This window comes from Bradysia coprophila, unplaced genomic scaffold (assembly GCF_014529535.1).
Source record: "Bradysia coprophila strain Holo2 unplaced genomic scaffold, BU_Bcop_v1 contig_151, whole genome shotgun sequence".
NCBI lineage: Eukaryota > Metazoa > Arthropoda > Insecta > Diptera > Sciaridae > Bradysia > Bradysia coprophila.
In genome coordinates this window covers 9,280,842-9,300,232 of record NW_023503423.1, presented here as the reverse complement: position 1 = coordinate 9,300,232, position 19,391 = coordinate 9,280,842, and the positions used below count along the sequence as shown (strand labels likewise).

At 33.9% G+C, this 19,391-nt stretch overlaps 1 protein-coding gene across 30 annotated transcripts in view; it reads right to left on the bottom strand.

Annotated features, from left to right (window-relative positions):
- Positions 1-13,585, bottom strand: part of LOC119074915 (basement membrane-specific heparan sulfate proteoglycan core protein) — a 145,660-nt gene extending 132,075 nt beyond the window's left edge. For 29 of the 30 annotated variants that reach the window (XM_037181270.1, XM_037181282.1, XM_037181273.1 and 26 more), the window contains exons 1-2: positions 13,498-13,585; positions 13,065-13,285 (exon numbers count right to left, since the gene is read on the bottom strand). In XM_037181270.1, coding sequence (XP_037037165.1) covers positions 13,065-13,163 — 99 coding nt within the window. In that variant the 5' untranslated portion in view covers positions 13,164-13,285; positions 13,498-13,585. The remainder of the gene's footprint in view (positions 1-13,064; positions 13,286-13,497) is intronic. The other variant, XM_037181271.1, reaches the window with a different exon arrangement.
- Between the last annotated feature and the right edge of the window lie 5,806 nt (positions 13,586-19,391).

Here is a 19,391-nt window from a genome sequence, read left to right as displayed (position 1 = left end):
CTAATTCAATCGGTTTTATTGGAAGAAAAGGCAACGCTTTAATTTTAATTTAATTTTGAAGTGATCGTTGAAAGAACTGATCATAAATTCATATTTGAAAGCAAGATAAGACGGCATGTGAGTAAATGCGTTAAAAGAAATCCAAGAAATGACTTGAGAACGTCTTGCAAAAGCCGAGGCAAAAGCGGGAACAGCTTGTAATCCGATGTTTTGCTGTATAGTTCTTTATGACTATCGTTCATACTTCAATAGACTACGCCAAAATGATTTTTTTTCTCAATTTTTTTACATAAAGCTGCTAAAAATTGAAAATAAAGATACCCGTGTCTCGTCTTTTGACGAAAAAACTTGAAACCGGAAAGATTTTTCACTTTATAAATTCCTGAAATATGTGATTTGCGCCATTTTCCACCCAAATTCCACATAAGGTCTTAAGTTTGCAACTTTGCAATTACAGTAGTATGAGTAGTATTGTTCACTCAGTTCATCCAGTTTTGACTGATTCACTGAATTTTGTTTTGATGAAATGTCAAATCGGGACAGTAAATTTTAAATCTCAAACAAGTTTGTGTCGAAAATTTGGAGTATTTCGCGTAAAACAAAGTGATTCAGTTTAAATTTCGCACAGAAAATAGTTCCGAGTGTGCTCATGCTAGTGTCTTAAACAGAATTTAGGACAAATTCTCCGAAATAATTTTAAAGACAAATTAATTTGGTCAAACATTGTGGGTGTTGTGAAAATCTCATTTTAAAAAGTAATTTGGTGTAAATTGTGCCATTCAGTGTTCAATTCCTTAATTTTATGTGCCTAGAAATTGCCTGCAATACGTTTCGTGCTAATTCAGTCGGTAAAATGTGAAGAAAACATACAAAAATATGTTGCCATTCAGGTAAACAAAATTCTTGACATGTCTGTTGTGAAGATAGTCGTAAGTGACACCACAAAACTGAAATTTTTTTGTCCGTTAATTTAAAAAATGATTTTTTTGGCGGAAATGCTTTTATTTGAATGTGTGCATGATTCCGGTAAAATAAAATAGTGATAAAGTCACCACTATTGATGACCTTTAAAATGGCATCATTGGTTAAATATGATTGGCATAGTCTATTGTTAAATTTCTTTAATCTCTACACCTACGGGATGCTGGAGATCAACTTAGCAATCACATCGAATTTGTGATCATAGGAACTTTAGTCTAAATTGTGTGTTTGTCGTGTTCTGGTTCATTAAACTTTTCTTTACATAAATCGTTATTTCACTGGAACTTATGTCCCAGATTCCTGCGGATTCCAACACGGGACACTCGTTTTCTTCAACGGACACTAGCGTTAAAATTCGATTTCGGTAGTCTTGACGAGTAAAATGTACTACATAATGGTTTGGAGATTTTAAATTTGACTTGTGTAGTTGCATCCCTCCTACACAGAATTTGTTCTCACTGGGATTCCGGATCTTCTTGGTGGAATACCAGTATACGCTACCACTGAGTCAACCCCATCGTTTTAGACAAACCAGTGCACCATTTTCACTAATCTGATCATAGTCTACGACGAAATTCTGACACTGACGAAGCGACGTAAGTACCAGCACATTTTCGGTACATTTTATAAAGCAAAAGCGCGTCATCGATCTATTTGTAGAACATATCGACATTTTTATACGAAATTTTAGCGGCAAAGGAAATGTTGATCTTAACAATTTCCTTAGTTTACTTTTCTCATGATGCCGGAGACCAACAAAATTGTATGCCATAATCGAAAACACAGGCACATTGTTTATCTAAACGGCGGTGTAATGCTACTGGATGTGTATGCGGTGGCATAGAAAGAATGAAACGAAATACAATGATCTCATTCATATCAGTACCGCAACCATTATCCAAAAAGTCCAACCAGTAACACTTCAACAAATAATCTCCTAAGTGGAAAATACACAAAATGCTCGTCAAATTCGTTAAAATGTTGCCATGCTTGTCTTTGAAGAAGAAGATTGAAGGAAAAAAAAAAGCAGCAGCTAAAGGTCTGCTGTTTGCGATACACATTATCATGAAAATAATTTATTTTTTATTAATTTATTTATAGTTTCCGAAATTACTCTACTGATGAGATTATGCTAATTCGAATATATTCAAATGGTATATAAGTGGTGTTTTGTTGGTTATTCAGCGTTTAATTTTGGGTGCCTTCATCACCATATTACATTGCCATACAGTCACAAACACACAGATAGAAAGAGCATGTTTTTTTCTTATAATTCAGTTTAACACATTTTCGGTTCTTCAACATATCCAACTGCTTTTGTTGATTTTTAATTATCATAAGATGATAATGATTATGAGAGGAGATTATGAAACAGTTGGTTTTTCTGCTGTGCACATTAAACATGTACCGAAGCCAGTAACGTGTATATATAAACAACAAAACATTATTTAACATTCGCTTCAGACTTCTTTTCTACTTTAACTCTTCTACTAATACCAATGCCTACCTGTTCCTATTATGATAAACCATTTTCCATTTTATAATTATGTTGAACGGAAGCTCTGATACACAATAGAAGTCTCTATTTCGTTGGGAAAGATAAAGAAAACTTATAAACTTATCGATATTTTCAGTTCATTTGCGCAACACTGTTTGGGTCTTGGTAGTGTTGACTAAACAGTTAAGCTAAGGTTTTGGTAATTTATTGTTTCAGTGAGTTTGTTCGTTCGTTCAGTCTATGAATAGGATTTGTGGGTATTTATTACTAATGGTTGAATGGAAGATCGACAAAATTGCTTTTAGCTTCAATTTTCAATCGTTGAAGGCTAGGTTGTGGAACAGAATGTGGTGTGTTAAACTATAGATTCGCCAATATTTCCACTCGGGACTTGAATTACAACATGAACATCTAAATGCAAAATTATTAATAAAATTGTTGTATTGCTTGGTCAGTAATTCAACATTGACAAAGTGTTGTATTGCTTTGACTTGACCAAAATTGTTGACAATAAATGCAAAAAGTGGGCATTTTTGACTAGTGAATCGTAAGAAAAATGAAATTTAATAGTTTGAACTTAAGACTTTTCGATACTTTAGAAAAACTAAAAATATCACCTGCTCGTAATGACGCTAAACCAATGAAAATTCATTTTTGTTATAATTCGCTAATTGTACACGTCCCTTTCTGCATATAGATAAAATGGAATTTTTAACTGATATTCTTAAACATATGCAATACCGTACATCGTACTAAACATTCAATTACTTTCAAAATTTCAATAAGAACTTTCGGGATAGCCTACAGCCTCATACAAAATGATATTTGTATCGTGAGCAAAAGTGCCAGTGAAAATTGATTACAATCACAGTTATCTCATCTTAATCAATGGGTTTATTATCTAAAAGCCGGCCCGTTGTACAATTACGAAAGTCGTGATTGACCAATAAATGTAACAATAAACTCTTTAAAAAAGTTGAAAATAAAAGATGTGAAGGTAAATGCAAACATCATTCAAGATGTTTTTCGGTTCTTTTGCGTTCTGTTTCTTTAAAAAAATTTATTGACCAAACAATTGAAGTTTAAAATGTTGATTATGGTAATTTAAGAGTCGTTTTTTCGTTGTTTAGTTGAAACCAACTATTGCAGCAAATTAGTTGCTGTTTACTTTGCTGTTCTTGAACTGTTAAGGTGCGGTTTGAATGCAAGAACTTTGCTTTCGATTGAAGTGATGAGGATGTGATCTTTTTTTAGGTAATCGGAATTAATGTAAGGTAGGTAGAAGATGGTGTTTTAACCTTAGTACTGTCTTTGACTGTAGTTTTAGTTTAAGTATACCAACACTCTGTAATGTAATAGAAAATTGTACATCAAGGCTAACATAAAAGGGATTTTAACGAGGTAACGTGATGGTTAGTAAGAATTTGAGATAACTTTGACCATTTTCTCGTGAAAGGGCTGTCGGAAAATCCGTAAAATAGCAGGACATACTTTATTAACGTCCCCTTATTAGTTATTTTCCCAACGCATGATCCCCTGGCTCGTACTGGAAACCTCTCATTCGCTAAAAAGGCTAAGTTAGGAACGACGATTTTCCTGAGCGACGTCGGAAATACGTAACGAAGGCTCAATATTTCAACGCTAGTTAGCAAAAGTACATTACGAACATTACATTACGAAGCACATCACAGTGATTGTTTTGCCTTGTGTGATTACTCCACTCATCTTCGGCTCGTTCCGTAAAGTTCACACTTCCCAAAGCAACAAACTTATAAGCGTGGACGTAATATACTATTACAGAAGAGGTGTGAATGACGCGCCAGACTTTTATTGTTGTACTCGTACTAACATTTTTTGTGATTCGGTTGTTTTACTTATTGGAGTTTTTGCTCGAGATTTTGAAATGGCGAATATTTAATGAAAGTCGTTCAATTCTAGGGTAACCCTTGGAATATAATTTTTATTTGTATTGCGTTTTATAACGCATTTAGTAGACCAGTTCAATAATCTACTATTACTCAAAAACTTGAAGTAGAGTGTTGGCGCCGTGAAATAAAGTTAACTTTACCAACAACATATTTCACTAAAAGATCGCTAAAAAATTCTAACTTTTTTTAGCGAAGATTTTTCGACTTTGAGTTGACTCTAAGCCATCGACACAAGTCACGAGTGACACAAGTTTTTTGAATAAAAAATAAATTTCAACTCTTGAAAAGAATGACAAAAATGTTCTATAAATCTTTAGAAGTCTCTATAAATTCCAGTTTATTAAATCTCTATGCATACAGCATACGATACAAAAGGCGATTATTCATCATCATAAATTAACATATTGATCTCAGTTTTGAAAAAAAAATATTTTAAATGTCATCGCACACATATTTCGAATTTGTATCGAAGCCATACACAATTTTAAATCATTCGAATACGTATTTTGGGTTCAAAAAATTCATAAAAACAAACGAAGAAGATCAAAAACTCAATCTCCGCCGGTTCTGATTCAATAAAAAAAAACTGTTGAATTTCGAACGACAATCAACAAAAACGTTTGAGTTATGTTGACCATCTTGTCTGCGTTAATGATATAAACGAAATAAAAATGACGAGAAAAAAGTGAAAACGAACACACAGAACTTACGGATATGCGTGCCTAGAGTTTTGATTGTTGATTGCAGAATAATGTGAGATACTTTTCTTTATGAAATTTAGTTCTTTCTATTGAAACGAATTCGTTTTTAAAGAGAAATAGGCAAGGTTACAAAGGTGAATGCATACGATACGTGTGTTGTTGCATAAATGGATATAACCATAAAATGAAACGAAATATTTCCGAGCTTAGAATAAGAACTGAGTTTTTCAATGGAAATAAATTCTTTAGCTGCTTCACTTTAGACCATACGGAGAATTGAATACATTGAATTTTATGTAACAATGACTTATTACTGGCAGCAAATCTAATTTGTCATTGGATTTAATTTTGCAAGGTATTAATTTGCACGACCTAAATTTAGGAACACGTAAGGTTTCTAAGAAAATACGAACCAACAAAGGATCTCTTCAGAACAGATTCTTTGCATGTTATAACTCCACAATCTCAATTTATGACTTTATCATTAAGAATGCTGGTTGACTAATCAATCTTTCACTTTTGATGCATTGCCTAACATATCCGACACATCTCGCTTCAATACGATTCCTGTTTTAAATCTGATAGACTTCAGCAATTTCGAGTATTATATTAACACATAAGAGATTAAGAAGATAAATCAAGACAGACTTAGCAATCTAAAATTAATATGCGGTAAAAAATATGCAGAAAAAAGAAAGAAAATAAATAATTTTCACCGGGGGTTTCAGTTCTGTTATTTTATCTTGTTCTTAGATAAGTTTTTAATTTATACTATCCGAACGGGTGTTTACACAAAGAATTCTATCAAGTTCAGACATCGATAGATAGCCCGCGGTGTTTACATACACACGCATTGAGTCAGACCAGCATTATATGGTTGGCATCATGCCAATGATGATTTTTTTTTTCTTCTGCTTCATCGTTTGAAATGAAACATTTTACATGTGAGAACATTAAGTCGGGTCGCGATACGAAATTAGCTTTGATTATGTTTTAGAATATATTTTGTTGTTGTTGTTAAAAGACCGTCGCTATTATGTAGGCAATTTTGTAATAGATTGCTGAATGTGTAATGCATTGAACTTAACAGTAACGTGTTTTCGTTTGGTAAGAAAATATTGTTGTACCATCAATAAATAAGTAGATCGTTTGGATGGAGGATTAAGATCTATTATAACCTAATTTTTATTTAAACATAGTCAAGAGTATCCAGGCGATTTGATTTTCAATTAGAAAAGTAGAGAGGTTGTTCTTGGTAATTATACCATCATTTCTTAGTACCCAATTGCATTCTATACTATACATGCCTATTGTACAAATGATAAAAAAACAAATTACGTCACAACCACAATGGGATGAGGGGGTGTCCACGAAAATGTGAAATTTCTAACTTTGAGTCACGCAAAATTTCAATAAAGTAGCGTAACACACAGTGGTGACTTACCGTCCAGCTAGGCTATACTGTTCGATCAGACGAAGCCTGGTTCGCTTTTCCATTTTCGTATTTTCTACGTTTGTACGTCCGGCCTTCGTCCAACATGGCTATTATAAAATTACGCAAATACGAAATGCCCAATAACGTACGTAATTCACCACTATGATATGATGACGTCATTAATGTGCAATTTTTTGTTAATTAAGTCGTCTGAACAATTCTTCTCAAAACAACGCAAATTGTTTTACACAAACATTAGAGGTTTTCCCGAAGTTTTTCTGGAGTTAAAATAGATCATCTTCAAGGCCGTTTGAAATGCCATCCACGTTAAAAAAAATCTGATACAAATCTGAACGAAACATTTAACGAAACTTAAGTGAGTTTACGTCTAAAAGTACCGTATCTTGAAGATGATCTATAGAGAATTAGGAGAGAGCTACTGCTGATGAAGCTGCACTTATATGCCAAAGAAACAGCATTGTACATCGCACTCATGTTCGACTCAGCTGTCACACTAATCTAAACGTGTTACACATTACAGTCGTAATTTATAGTAAAGGCAATATTTCCGGATTTAATTTGACTACAAACGTTAAAATTACGTCGAGTGATAAGTGAATTCCTCGTTTTAATAAAAATTAATTAATTTGAGAACCTGCTAATTTCATGAAGTCAGATCCAATTAAATTATTTACATCGAATGTACGATGCCTCTGAACCGGGCACATAATATTCCTACTCAAATCACACAAAATAAGCATAAAATTATACGAATAATATCAAAAGAGACTACGTTCAACATATATCACATCATATATAAATTCCACCGCACCGACATTAATAAATTAACACGGAAATAGATTATGTTCTTCAGCAATTTCATCAGATACAAAAAATAGAAGAAAAAGAAAACTGAAAAACTAAAAGGAGAATTTGTCAAATGAAGATGATGTGAATCGTTTCGACAGGTCGTTATGCGAAAATGCTTTAAGTAATGCTTTCAAATAAAAGATCCTTAACGATCTCTGTTCGCCGACTAATTTATAAAATAGTCTGTGACTGTGAATACGAAACCACAAACATTAAGAAACACGTATCGCTCGTCATTGGTGGAATTATTATTAGTCATCGGAACATATATAATAGAAGTCATAAAATAATCGTGCTATGGAGAATATTAACTTAGATATCCAACAGATGGAAAATATATATTTTATGTGTTTTAGGAAAAATTTTAGTATAATAACACATTCAGAGCCATGGTGAAAAATTATAAAATAATTTAGGCGGGCAGCTGTATTGTTTTAACGCAAATTATTACTCATAGATCGCCTAGATCAATAGCCATAAAATTGGAAATATATTAGAGCGTAAATATGCAAATGAAATGTTGAATAGCTACTCCAGTCACAAATTGCATACATATACTGGTCCGCTGACCAGAGCCTATTTTCGGGAAATCACTTTCTTGAAATCCCTCGAAATTCCTAAGAAAAATCTTGATTTCCTCAGTAAATTTCAAGAAAATCGAAAAAGTTTTGATAACATTGAAAATTGATTTCTCGAAAATCAACTCTGCCACAAATCCATAATGTCAAATATCAATGTACATTCCTGACACATTTTATCGTTTGAAGTATCTGTCATGGATGTGTTGACGTAAAGAGATCAAGTACTTCAATCAATAAGCACACTCTTCAACCCCATGGGATGTTTCAAGACTAGGTGGTGAATGCAACATAGACGAATATTTGCGAAAGTATCAATGACTGTAGGTGTGGAGGTGTGCTTATAAATTGAAGTACTTGCTCTGAATTTCTTTACGTGAACACATGGAATGTACATCGATATCGGGAAAATGGTTTTTTGTGACATCGATGGCAAAATACTTTATTAGGCTCTAGATGTCGTAATTTGCTTAGTGAAAATTTTAAACAGATTTTTTTTTTCACTAAATCCTTCATACAAATTACGCGAGGCGACGTCGCAGTATCTGCCTTATATTTGCTCATATTTGTTTCAAGGCTAGCTGGTGAACGCAACATAGACGAATATTTGCGCAAGTCTCACTGACTGTAGACAAAACGTTACTGATATGCATACCACCCACTATGTGCATTGTACTTCCACGTAAAATGTAGTTATCAATGCTGTCGACATACATGTCTTTAATAAAGTACTAATGACTTGTTGATAGTATAGTAGCAGTGCAACTCTACAATTCTTTTTTCCCTTTGAGATATGTCTTTTCAATAGACAATACAGAATACAGAGTATGTGGCTGGTAGCACTTATTCGGATGATAAAACAATAGGAGATAGTTAGACGAGTATACATAATTACAAATACATCGTATACTGTGTGTGTAATGCAAGACATCATTGAGGTAAAATTTCCGTTTTTAAGTGGCAACATCTCGTACATACTAAGTGTTTCAAATTGTGTGGGAGAAAAGCTCTCCGAAAGAAATATATTTTCAAACAGACATCCATTTCACGATGAACGAGATTCACAATGTAGGTGAAATGAAATGACGAAGAAAAAACCACGAATTGGCATCTTACAAGTTCTGATACTTAACCCAATCAATACGTAAAAGGAAAACGTTGCGTTCCAGCGAACATTTGTCATTATTTATAACAGAGGATTAGTCACAATGGAATTATGTGCGGTAGTTTGACGGGTTAATATTGCTTTTTTGACACCAAAACACCCCATTTAACACCACATAAAAGTATAATTTCTCATTTTTTTAAATAATACTCTGTTATATATGCTCCGAATGGTGGAAATATTATGCGGACAAGACTTTCAGTATGAGAACCTATGAAGATGTGAAATGTTTGCGATATTCTCTTCGCAAGTCGAGTGTATGCATTGGTCGAGATGATGGTAAAGCCAACATAAAATAGTGTTATCATTGAAGGCTTTCGTGTACGATGCTATGATTTGGTATGAGAAACATTTAGAGTACGTGGTTGGAATACTGACTACAGAATGCCGGGAATATATTACACAGAAAAAATAGCGTTTCAACACCACGAATAGTAATTTTTTCTCTCTGGATACATTTTTATGGACGGTGTATGGACGGGGTTTTTTTTTTGTTCGTTCGTCTTCCTTTCATATCGCTGTAAGTACATTAATGCCCTTTTAATTTTAAATGAAACGTTGTGGTGGTTGTTTTATTTGAAACATGATATTCGAAATTCATGTTATAATTGTTGAATTGCTTGTTGAAATTTTAATATCTTTCGCTTGAACTAATGACATCAATCGAGCGAGATTTTTTGTTTGTTTGATTTTATTAAAATTGAATTGAAATTGCTATATCGATCAGCAAACTCAAATGGAATTCCAGGTTTATGAACAACTTGGAACATCATTTTGGTCATAAATTTTTCCAATAACTTCTGAATCGTTCTGCAATGTTTGTTAGTTACTGGATGGAGGCTATTAGAGACGGTCAAAGCACGTGAAAATCAGAGCGGCGATTAGAGAAAAAATCTGTTTTAATTAAGTACGGTTATTTCTACCTATTTCGGTGCATGATGATAAGGGACATTTAAAAATTGCGTAACGTCATCAAAACTAAATTTTAAATAACTTGAGTAATACGCGTTCTGCAAAGTTTAAACTGTGGGGTAATATGCGGGTTTGCAGAATGTAGTCTTAACTTCGTAGAGCGGGTATTTCTCAAGTTTATTCTAAAGATCCAATTTTGAGGGCAGCACTGAAAAAAAAACGTTTTATTCTTAGCAAATAGTTATTTCATTTAAATTGGTAGCTAGAAGCAGAGTCTATAATAAGGAGCATCAGTTGGAGAAATAAGAAACTTCCGCTCCATGTCGTCCCTTTCTAAATAATGAATATTTCGCAAAAACTTAAAAATTTAGATATAGATAAGATTGATATGTTTCAATCCATTATAAAGATTGAAAACAGTATCAAATACAATACTGGTTACAGCTAAAGTCTTCCAGCGCTTCATTTTCTTCAGGGCCCTGGACAATGGTCCAATCGGTCCTCAATAAAGAACCACCTCTATGCCGTGTTTCGAAAAAAACGTTAAGAAGACTTACTGTGAGTGGATGTTTGTCCTAAGAAGTAGATGGTTTCGATATTTTCTGAGTGAAAAATCTAGAACAAAAGTCGTGTTTAGAGTACAGCTCTTTGGCTTGGTTGCTAATCATCAATTCCCTTACACCAAAAATACGCCCTTTTCAACTAAAATACTGCGCCCCTGACTTAAAAACCTCCACAGGTCAAAAAGCTTATATAGGCTATGACTAGAAGTATGTTACCAACATTTTCGATCAATGTCTTAAAACAGGGCCTATTTTTGTAAAATTTATTTGCTGACATTTGCCAAAAATTTTATGGGCGTTTCAAAGTTTAGACTAACTTATAAAAAATCAGTTTTGAGGCATACTAGTAAACGGTTAACGTCGCAACCATTTGCATATTTTTCAACTGATTAGTATGTAGATCTACTTAAATCTGACCAAAGATGTGAGGGCGACAATTTGTGAAAAAAAAACGATGTCGCGTTTCGATTGAACAAATCATGGAAGTGGCTTCATGTATGATTTAAGAAGTGCCATTTCTTACATTAGCTGTCTATTCCATTTTTCTTTACAAAAATGTAAATTTTTGAAAAGTGATCGTGCTAACATTGCGTCGGAATACCTGTCCTTGAATGAATGATTCTTTTTTGTTTTTGCTCATATATATGCATAATTAGCGAAATTAAAGAAATTAAATACTTTCGGATCGGGTAATGGAATTTGCATTAGCGTTAATGACTTTCGACGAAACTATAAAACGTTCGCTACTTTCGGACGTGATTTCAGTGTCGTACAATAGTCAGATTAGGTTTTTCAAATAGTCGACTGATGTAAAGACATGAAGACTTTTCACAATTAGCAGGATGTTTCCTCCACTTACATTCATTGATGTTTCTTAGAGTTTGAAGGACTAGATTCGGAGTTTTTAGAACAAAGCACACCAATAAGTCGAAAAGGCAATAAGCCATAAAATTACCCAACGTACGTAGAAAGCACAAAAAAAGAGTCGGAAAGAAATGGAAAACTTGGTGGGAAAGATATTTTGCTCTAATTACATACTCTATGTCGTTGGCTAAACAAAAAACAAAATCTGTAATTTGACGAATGAACTGAATTGAAATGTTTAAGAATTTCGCGATCGACTGTAACTTCAAAAAACCGAAAGTCGAAAAACGAATAATGCACAAAACACACCTTAACACGTTGTGCAGCTCATATAATACTTTATTGAAAACGAAATACACGTAAAAACCATAAGTCAATAGACGGTAGTTTTACGCGACATCATCACAATATCGAATTTCGTTGATAATAAGAAATATGAAAGAAATTTTTTTTTTGTTATCTGAATAAATATAATAAAAATACCTTACACAACGCTAATGTGTATACAATAGCAATGTTGATGGGGGCTTTGCAACATAATCATTTCAAGCGACAGTTTTACGTACACACACCTTTACCTATTAGAAACATTCTTTCGAATTGTTATAAGATACTGATATCAATTCTTTATAAACTCGATATTGGGTAACGTCTGAACAACACACGTGTTGACACATATTTTTTGACAATTTTATTTTTCAGTAAATTTTCTTTGGAAAAAGCTTGAAACTACATTTGACTGAAGATACGTACGACGCAACGAACACACATGGCATACATACACCTAACCTATTTCAATAACGTTAGCTTAATCCGTGTGAATCTTAAGAGATTTTCCTGAGGAATTGTTTGCAGAGAAAAATTGCATAGACAGACACACTACAAGTATACAATTAAAGTCCCTCTTCAAACAGTCAACGTCTGTGCTCTTCATCACTTTTAATTAGCGTTTTTTTTTTCTTACACAAATATCTTCTACCAAGGAAATGAAATGAACGAAAATGAAATAAAAAATCGTATAAAAAAGCAGACTTATGACCAAGCCAACCATACTATCAGAAATGTTATCTGTAATTCTCTACATTTTGAATATATAATTTGGCGACAGTTTTGCAATCAAAAAGCAGAAAACTGAGCATGTGAAGCATAAGTCTTGTTGAATTTATCTCTTATGCTCTAGTTTTCTATTTTAAATTTAATTCGTTTTCAGAATCGCTTATGTAAATCATTATCTATCGCAACAACAAAATTGTTTTAATGTTTCAGTTTCAGTAATTTTTTTTCGTTTTAAATTCTAACGCACATAGAACTTTATCTATTCTTTTATACAGAAAAAAAATATGGCAAACAGTCAAAGGGCACCGTGGAATGGTTTTTGATGTTGATAACTCGAAAATTTTGGGTCTCTAATCGAAATTTGCACAACGAATAAAAAAAACACTCCGCAAGCCGAATGTAGAACGTTTATCAGTTACCGCATTTTTTACACTTGTCGTAATTTCCAAAAGAATTTCATTTCAGCGGCGTTTTTAATATTAATGGCAACGTTTCAGTTCTTAATTGATTTACCTTAGATGCTGTCGATGTTATTCCAGTTACAAAGAACACATAAATCAACACCATTGACCATACTCCTAGTTTGAACTTATTATGAGGTTTCCACCCCATATTACTGAGTCGGGTGTTTGTTCAGTCCACAACACAAAATCACCCAAAAAATAACTTTTGAAACAAAATTGAACAAATAATCCTGATTTATCACTGCTTCCGCGATCGTTGATTATCTCCAACTATAAGTCAAAGCCGAAAAAAGAAAAAAAAATGAAAAGAAAATTCAACAATAAATCTATGCTAATCTTAGCAATAGATAGAATGGTTATACGACCATCTATATTTCGACATAGACTAGTAACGAAAACCACAAGATAGAAAAATTAAAATCACTGAATTCCACACGAAATTTAAAAAAAAAATAAATAAATTAAATGAACACAGAACTCACAAACTGATTTTGGAATGAATTCAACGCACTTTATACTCAAACCAACCTTCTCAACCGCACGCCGAAAACACACTAAACTTCCGATTAAAAGAAAAACCAAAAAGTATTTTCGCACATACATCTATATACACACATGCACACACATACACACAATTATTATTTATATACGATATGATATCCGCGATTTCTATTTACTTTCTCGCATACCAAAATACAACTCGGACCTTTACACGATTCTTTTTTTTAAATCTGTAATCAACAAAAAAGTCGTCGAAAACGAAATTGTATACGTCCGAACGACGACAAGCAATATGGTATGAAAATTTGAGTTAGAATCGGTTCGTTGAAAGTATAGAGTTCGCGTTTCTACCAGTGATTCTCTTATTCTTCTTTGAAGCTGTTCGTCGCGTTGAGCGGATGAACATTAGAATGCAATTTATACACACACGTGTGATGTATATCGGTTGGAAAATTATGTATATTTTCCAGTGTTGTCAGCTTGTTGTGGATGTGGGTGGACATAACCAACATTTTTATAATAAATCAAAACGGCATAATGGGAGGAAAACTAAGTTTAGCCAGGAACCACATTTTTCAGGCTATTGTCCAATTATGATCCACAGAAAATCTTTGAATATTGAACTTTAATCCGGATTATCGTTGTCATTTGTTTTACGTTTCAGACTGTTGTTCATTTCGCTTTTGAAAATTAGCCTGAGTTTTCCGAACGCTGCCCATGCAAGACCAATTCTACATGTTATTTCTGCAGTTTGATTGTCCAGACCCAACTTCAATTTGTAACCTAGGTACACATAGGTACCTAGGCTCCTAGTATAAGTTATAACAAATATTCGGGGGCAAAATTGACTTCTTAGTTCTCGAAGGAGCATAGAGAGTCTGCAAATTGTCGCCATCGAATTCGGTTTGGAGCGAGCGCCTTGACTTCTGTCCTTTCTTTCCCGGCTTTCCTCGCTTCGTCGACGACTGTTCGTAAAGATAAGAGTCATGATTTCTTGGTGTGAATAAAAACACACAAAACATGTAATCGTACAAGCATTCATATTTAAAAATTTGAAGGTCTTTTGACGTTGGAAAAATGAATGTTCGTGCTAGAAGCAGTGCTATGGTTTGGTTCAACCTCGCACTCGACTTCAATATGGCACAGACGGCTCGACTATGACTGTCAAATTTAATACGATTGGAATGGTAGTAGAAGAACTTTCGTCGCTTTGTTGTCCTTTCAGAGTTTCATTATTTTTTTATTTTTTTTATTTATAGACCTTTTGAATACTTGCTACCCGTGTTATGGTCTAGGAATATAATTTCTTTTGGCCATAAACACATATGGAACAAGAAAAAGAATAGAGTGAATTCTCAAGTGACAAAATACAACCGAACAACAATGACTTTCCAGAGATAGTTATTTGGATCAGAAGGGACGAAAGTAAAGAAATTCAACCTTGTGTGAGAGTTAGACTGCATCGCGCGGGGCTGCATTTTTTTACTTTTGCCCAATTCCGTCCATACCATTTTTTTTATACCAACATAGAAAGTTGATACTTACAACCAATTTTGTATACAAAATTATTACTTTCGATGTAAAACAAGGCATCAGAACAGTCGGAGCGTTTGCTGCGACTTAGCCCCGTACGATCCGTAATCCTATTTCGTCCGTAACCATAATACGTCCGTAGCCGTAATACGCCCGGAACCCTAATACGTCTACAACCCTCTAATGCGTCTGTTACCAAAATGCAAGTCAAGTTGGGCATGGTCAAATTTACTGAAAGTGTTCATTTTTAAAATTGCGCATAGCGCAATTACGAAAGCCCGTACGAAGTACCTCTCAAATAAAACCAACAATTTACGACATTATTTTATAAACCCAAATTTTTTTGCCAACTTTCCATTGGGTATTCAATTACCTCTCAAATAAAACAAAAACTAGCAAAATCGGTTGAGATTTACTCGATTTATGTGCAAAAAGCACTTAGGGCCGAGTAGCGGCCTTAGTCCAAGGGCGCAAATTTGAAACTTTTTTTGCCATCATTCTATTCGGCATTCAATTATCTCTCAAATGAAACAAAAACTAGCAAAATCGGATGAGATTTACTCGATTTATGTGCAAAAAACACTTAGGGCCGAGTAGCGGCCTTAGTCCAAGGGCCCAAATTTGAAAAATTTTTCGCCACGTTCTTTTCGGTATTCAATTACCTTCCATAAAAAACTAAATCTAGCAAAATCGGATGAGATTTACTCGATTTATGTGCAAAAAACACTTAGGGCCGAGTAGCGGCCTTAGTCCAAGGGCCCAAATTTTAAACTTTTTTCGCCACGTTCTTTTCGGTATTCAATTACCTTCCATAAAAAACTAAATCTAGCAAAATCGGATGAGATTTACTCGATTTATGTGCAAAAAACACTTAGGGCCGAGTAGCGGCCTTAGTCCAAGGGCCCAAATTTGAAACTTTTTTTGCCATCATTCTATTCGGCATTCAACTATCTCACAAATGAAACAAAATCTAGCAAAATCGGATGAGATTTACTCGATTTATGTGCAAAAAACACTTAGGGCCGAGTAGCGGCCTTAGTACAAGGGCCCAAATTTGAAACATTTTTTGCCATCATTCTATTCGGTATTCAATTATCTCTCAAATAAAACAAAATCTAGCAAAATCGGATGAGATTTACTCGATTTATGTGCAAAAAACACTTAGGGCCGAGTAGCGGCCTTAGTCCAAGGGCCCAAATTTGAAACTTTTTTCGCCACGTTCTTTTCGGTATTCAATTACCTTCCATAAAAAACTAAATCTGGCAAAATCGGATGAGATTTACTCGATTTATGTGGAAAAAACACTTAGGGCCGAGTAACGACCTTTGAGCCCTCCCAACAAGCTCGCGTTGCATCCTACACAAAAACAATGTTCAGCAACTTTGTTCTACTCGTCAATACCTTTCATTTGATATATGACGGACGGACGGACGGACGGACATTTTTTTTATTGCGGATTCGTCATCTATGAACATAACCAAAAGCTTTGCCCTTACTGTCTGCTTCCAATTCGACGTGTTACAAACGGCATATTAATCTTATAAGCCCCCAGTACTTCGTACGGGGCTAAAAAGAACGATTTTCGACCCGCAAGCATGTAAAGGTAATTCTGCTTTCGATAACGTAAGGAATCAATTGACTGATTAAGAAACATCTGTCGAAAGGGCGGCACTACACCGTATGCTATCAAACAAATAAATCTAATATAATAAAATATAACTTCTGCGTGGTAAATTTGTTTAAGAATTTAATATAAGAAACCACGTGTTGATGCAATAGTCCGCCTTTCAATGAAGATTGCGCATGATTGTGGTGTTGTACGATAAAAAACAATATACACCAAGCTAACCATAAAATTCGTATGAAAACCTGTATGAGTGAGGTGCATTAGATTTAAAACTGTAGAGCTTTCAGTGGTGGTGAATCTTCGATAAACGACAGTGTCATTTGATAGGTTAAACCATTTTTATCATTGCTCACCATAATTACATTCCTTAACTTTTTTACATAAAAATAGCAGTATAATTCACTGCTTTATCCTGGGAGCCGGGTAGTGAGATTTTTCACACATGAGAGAGCTTTTGGCCAGATTAAATGTTGTACAAATTAATGGACTTTTTTGGTGTGTAAATTACATTAAAGTTTCGGAAATCATTAATCTCCAATGTTAACCTGGTGGTTTGACACGACAATTACATTATTTCGAATGACAACAGTGGAGTGGCTGATGTCTGAAATGAAGGTATCATGTCAGCACGTTAGTAAGCGAGTGTGTCGAAAGTCATGTACTACGCAAAATGTGAAAAATATTTTATTAGGGACTAAGGAATCATGCCCGAGAGTGACGCTAGTCCTCTACTACAAAAATGTAAAAAGAAAGGAACGTATTTTCAGCAAGTTGTTGAGTTTTCCTTGGCCCTTATAATCAAAATCGGTTACGACTTGGTAGAGCTATTGAATTTTAAAGTGACGAATGATTCGGTGTTCTTTAAATTTTCTTGACCTTCCTTAATATTTGCTGCTTGCATTGTTTTTTAACAACAAATTTACCATTAAAGGGTTTTTTGAACGATCCTACTATACTTGACTCACAAAATAATTTATATTCATGCGGACCAAAAACGTCATAACTCTCTCACTGGATAGAGAACCTAAACGAAATATATATTTTGACACAAGTGATAAAAAGTTGAATTTTTCGTTACTGTGCGACACTAACAAAGAAATGACTCTACAACCATTTCATCAACGACTTGAAGTACTTACACGACTTGATCGCGTCCGAAAAAATATATATGAAAATCCACTTTTGGCCGGAGAGATCCACTTTTTCGGCTGCAAATGCCTTTCTTTGAGAAGTACAGAAAAATTGAACTATTCGATCGTACGTAGTTTGCTTGTTGAAATCCGTCGAATTTCAATCTTCAAGCGCAAAAAGATGTATTTTTGAACGAGGTGATGAAGATGCCCGAGGACGGAGCGCAGCAAAATGTAGGAATGTCCACCGCAATAAATAAATGGAAATGGGTTTTCTGGTTTCGGTAAATCAATGATGCAATCCAACATATTCGAAAACCGAACTCAAGGAAAATTACATTAATTTCTCTTCGTTAAAATAATGACAAGTTTTCGAAGATAGTTGTTTACAGATGATTTAATACTGACCTTCCAAATTGCGTTTTCCGTTGATTTGTGAACTTGAAAAAATAACTGCAAGCATCTTATAATCACTCACTTTTCTTAATACCTAGAAAGAAATCCATTCCTTCTGAATTTTACATCTTTGTACCTATATACGGAATTTACCGTACAATTAGCATATCTATAATAGTAGAAACATAGCTTATACGTAAGTAGTGTATAGAAGTATATCTTTCCTATTGTTGAGCACTGTGTGGCTGAAGGAATGGCGGAAGGATACGATTCCATTGTAATCGTTTGTATTTTCTTTTTCTTTTTTCTTTCTTTTTGAAAAAAAAAGAACAACAACTAAGAACATGAAATTACAACGAGAGAAATAATTTGTCATTAAACATTGAACTTTAGTAAATCAAGTACATTGTTTGAAGAAGGTGAAGTTCAAAGATTATTTATTTCAAACAAGAAACTTCAAGGTAAAACATAATCTTTCTTCTACCGCTGATTTGTCGTTGAACAATTTGCTTATATTCTCACTAAATACATGAACGTAAATATTCTGCATTTACTACACAAAAACCTCACTATGAACAGAAACGTGAATTTGTTGTCGTTATAACTCTTCAAAACAAAGTTTTTGATTCGATGTTGATTCCTCGGTTATACCCTGCAATAGTCAATTACAAGGGATAAAAAATTGAAAAGTCGAGTTTACGTGTGAGTGTTGTTGATTTGTGGCGAGTCTGATAATTGTTTACACACACTCAAAACCGAAAAACCGAGTAAAAATCAACCCAACGGTAGAACACATAACATATTAATACAAAACCGTGTTCCACGTGATTAGGTATGGGCGATAATGATAGTGATTATCGATAATCGATAATTATCGACTTTTTTTTATCGAAAATTATCAAAAAAATATCGATAATCGATAATTATTGATATTTTGATAATTATCAAGATATCGATAATTCGATATATCGATATTTCGGTCCGAAAATCCGATATTTAACGATATATTCCGATATATCGGTATATTATCATAAGTTTTCAGATAAATATCAAAATATCGATATTTTGATAATTATCGAATTTTGATATTTTGATAATTATCGATAATTATCAAATTATCGATAACGATTTGACTAATCGATTATCGATAATTTCTTTCGATTGATATTATCGATAATTTTGAACGTCT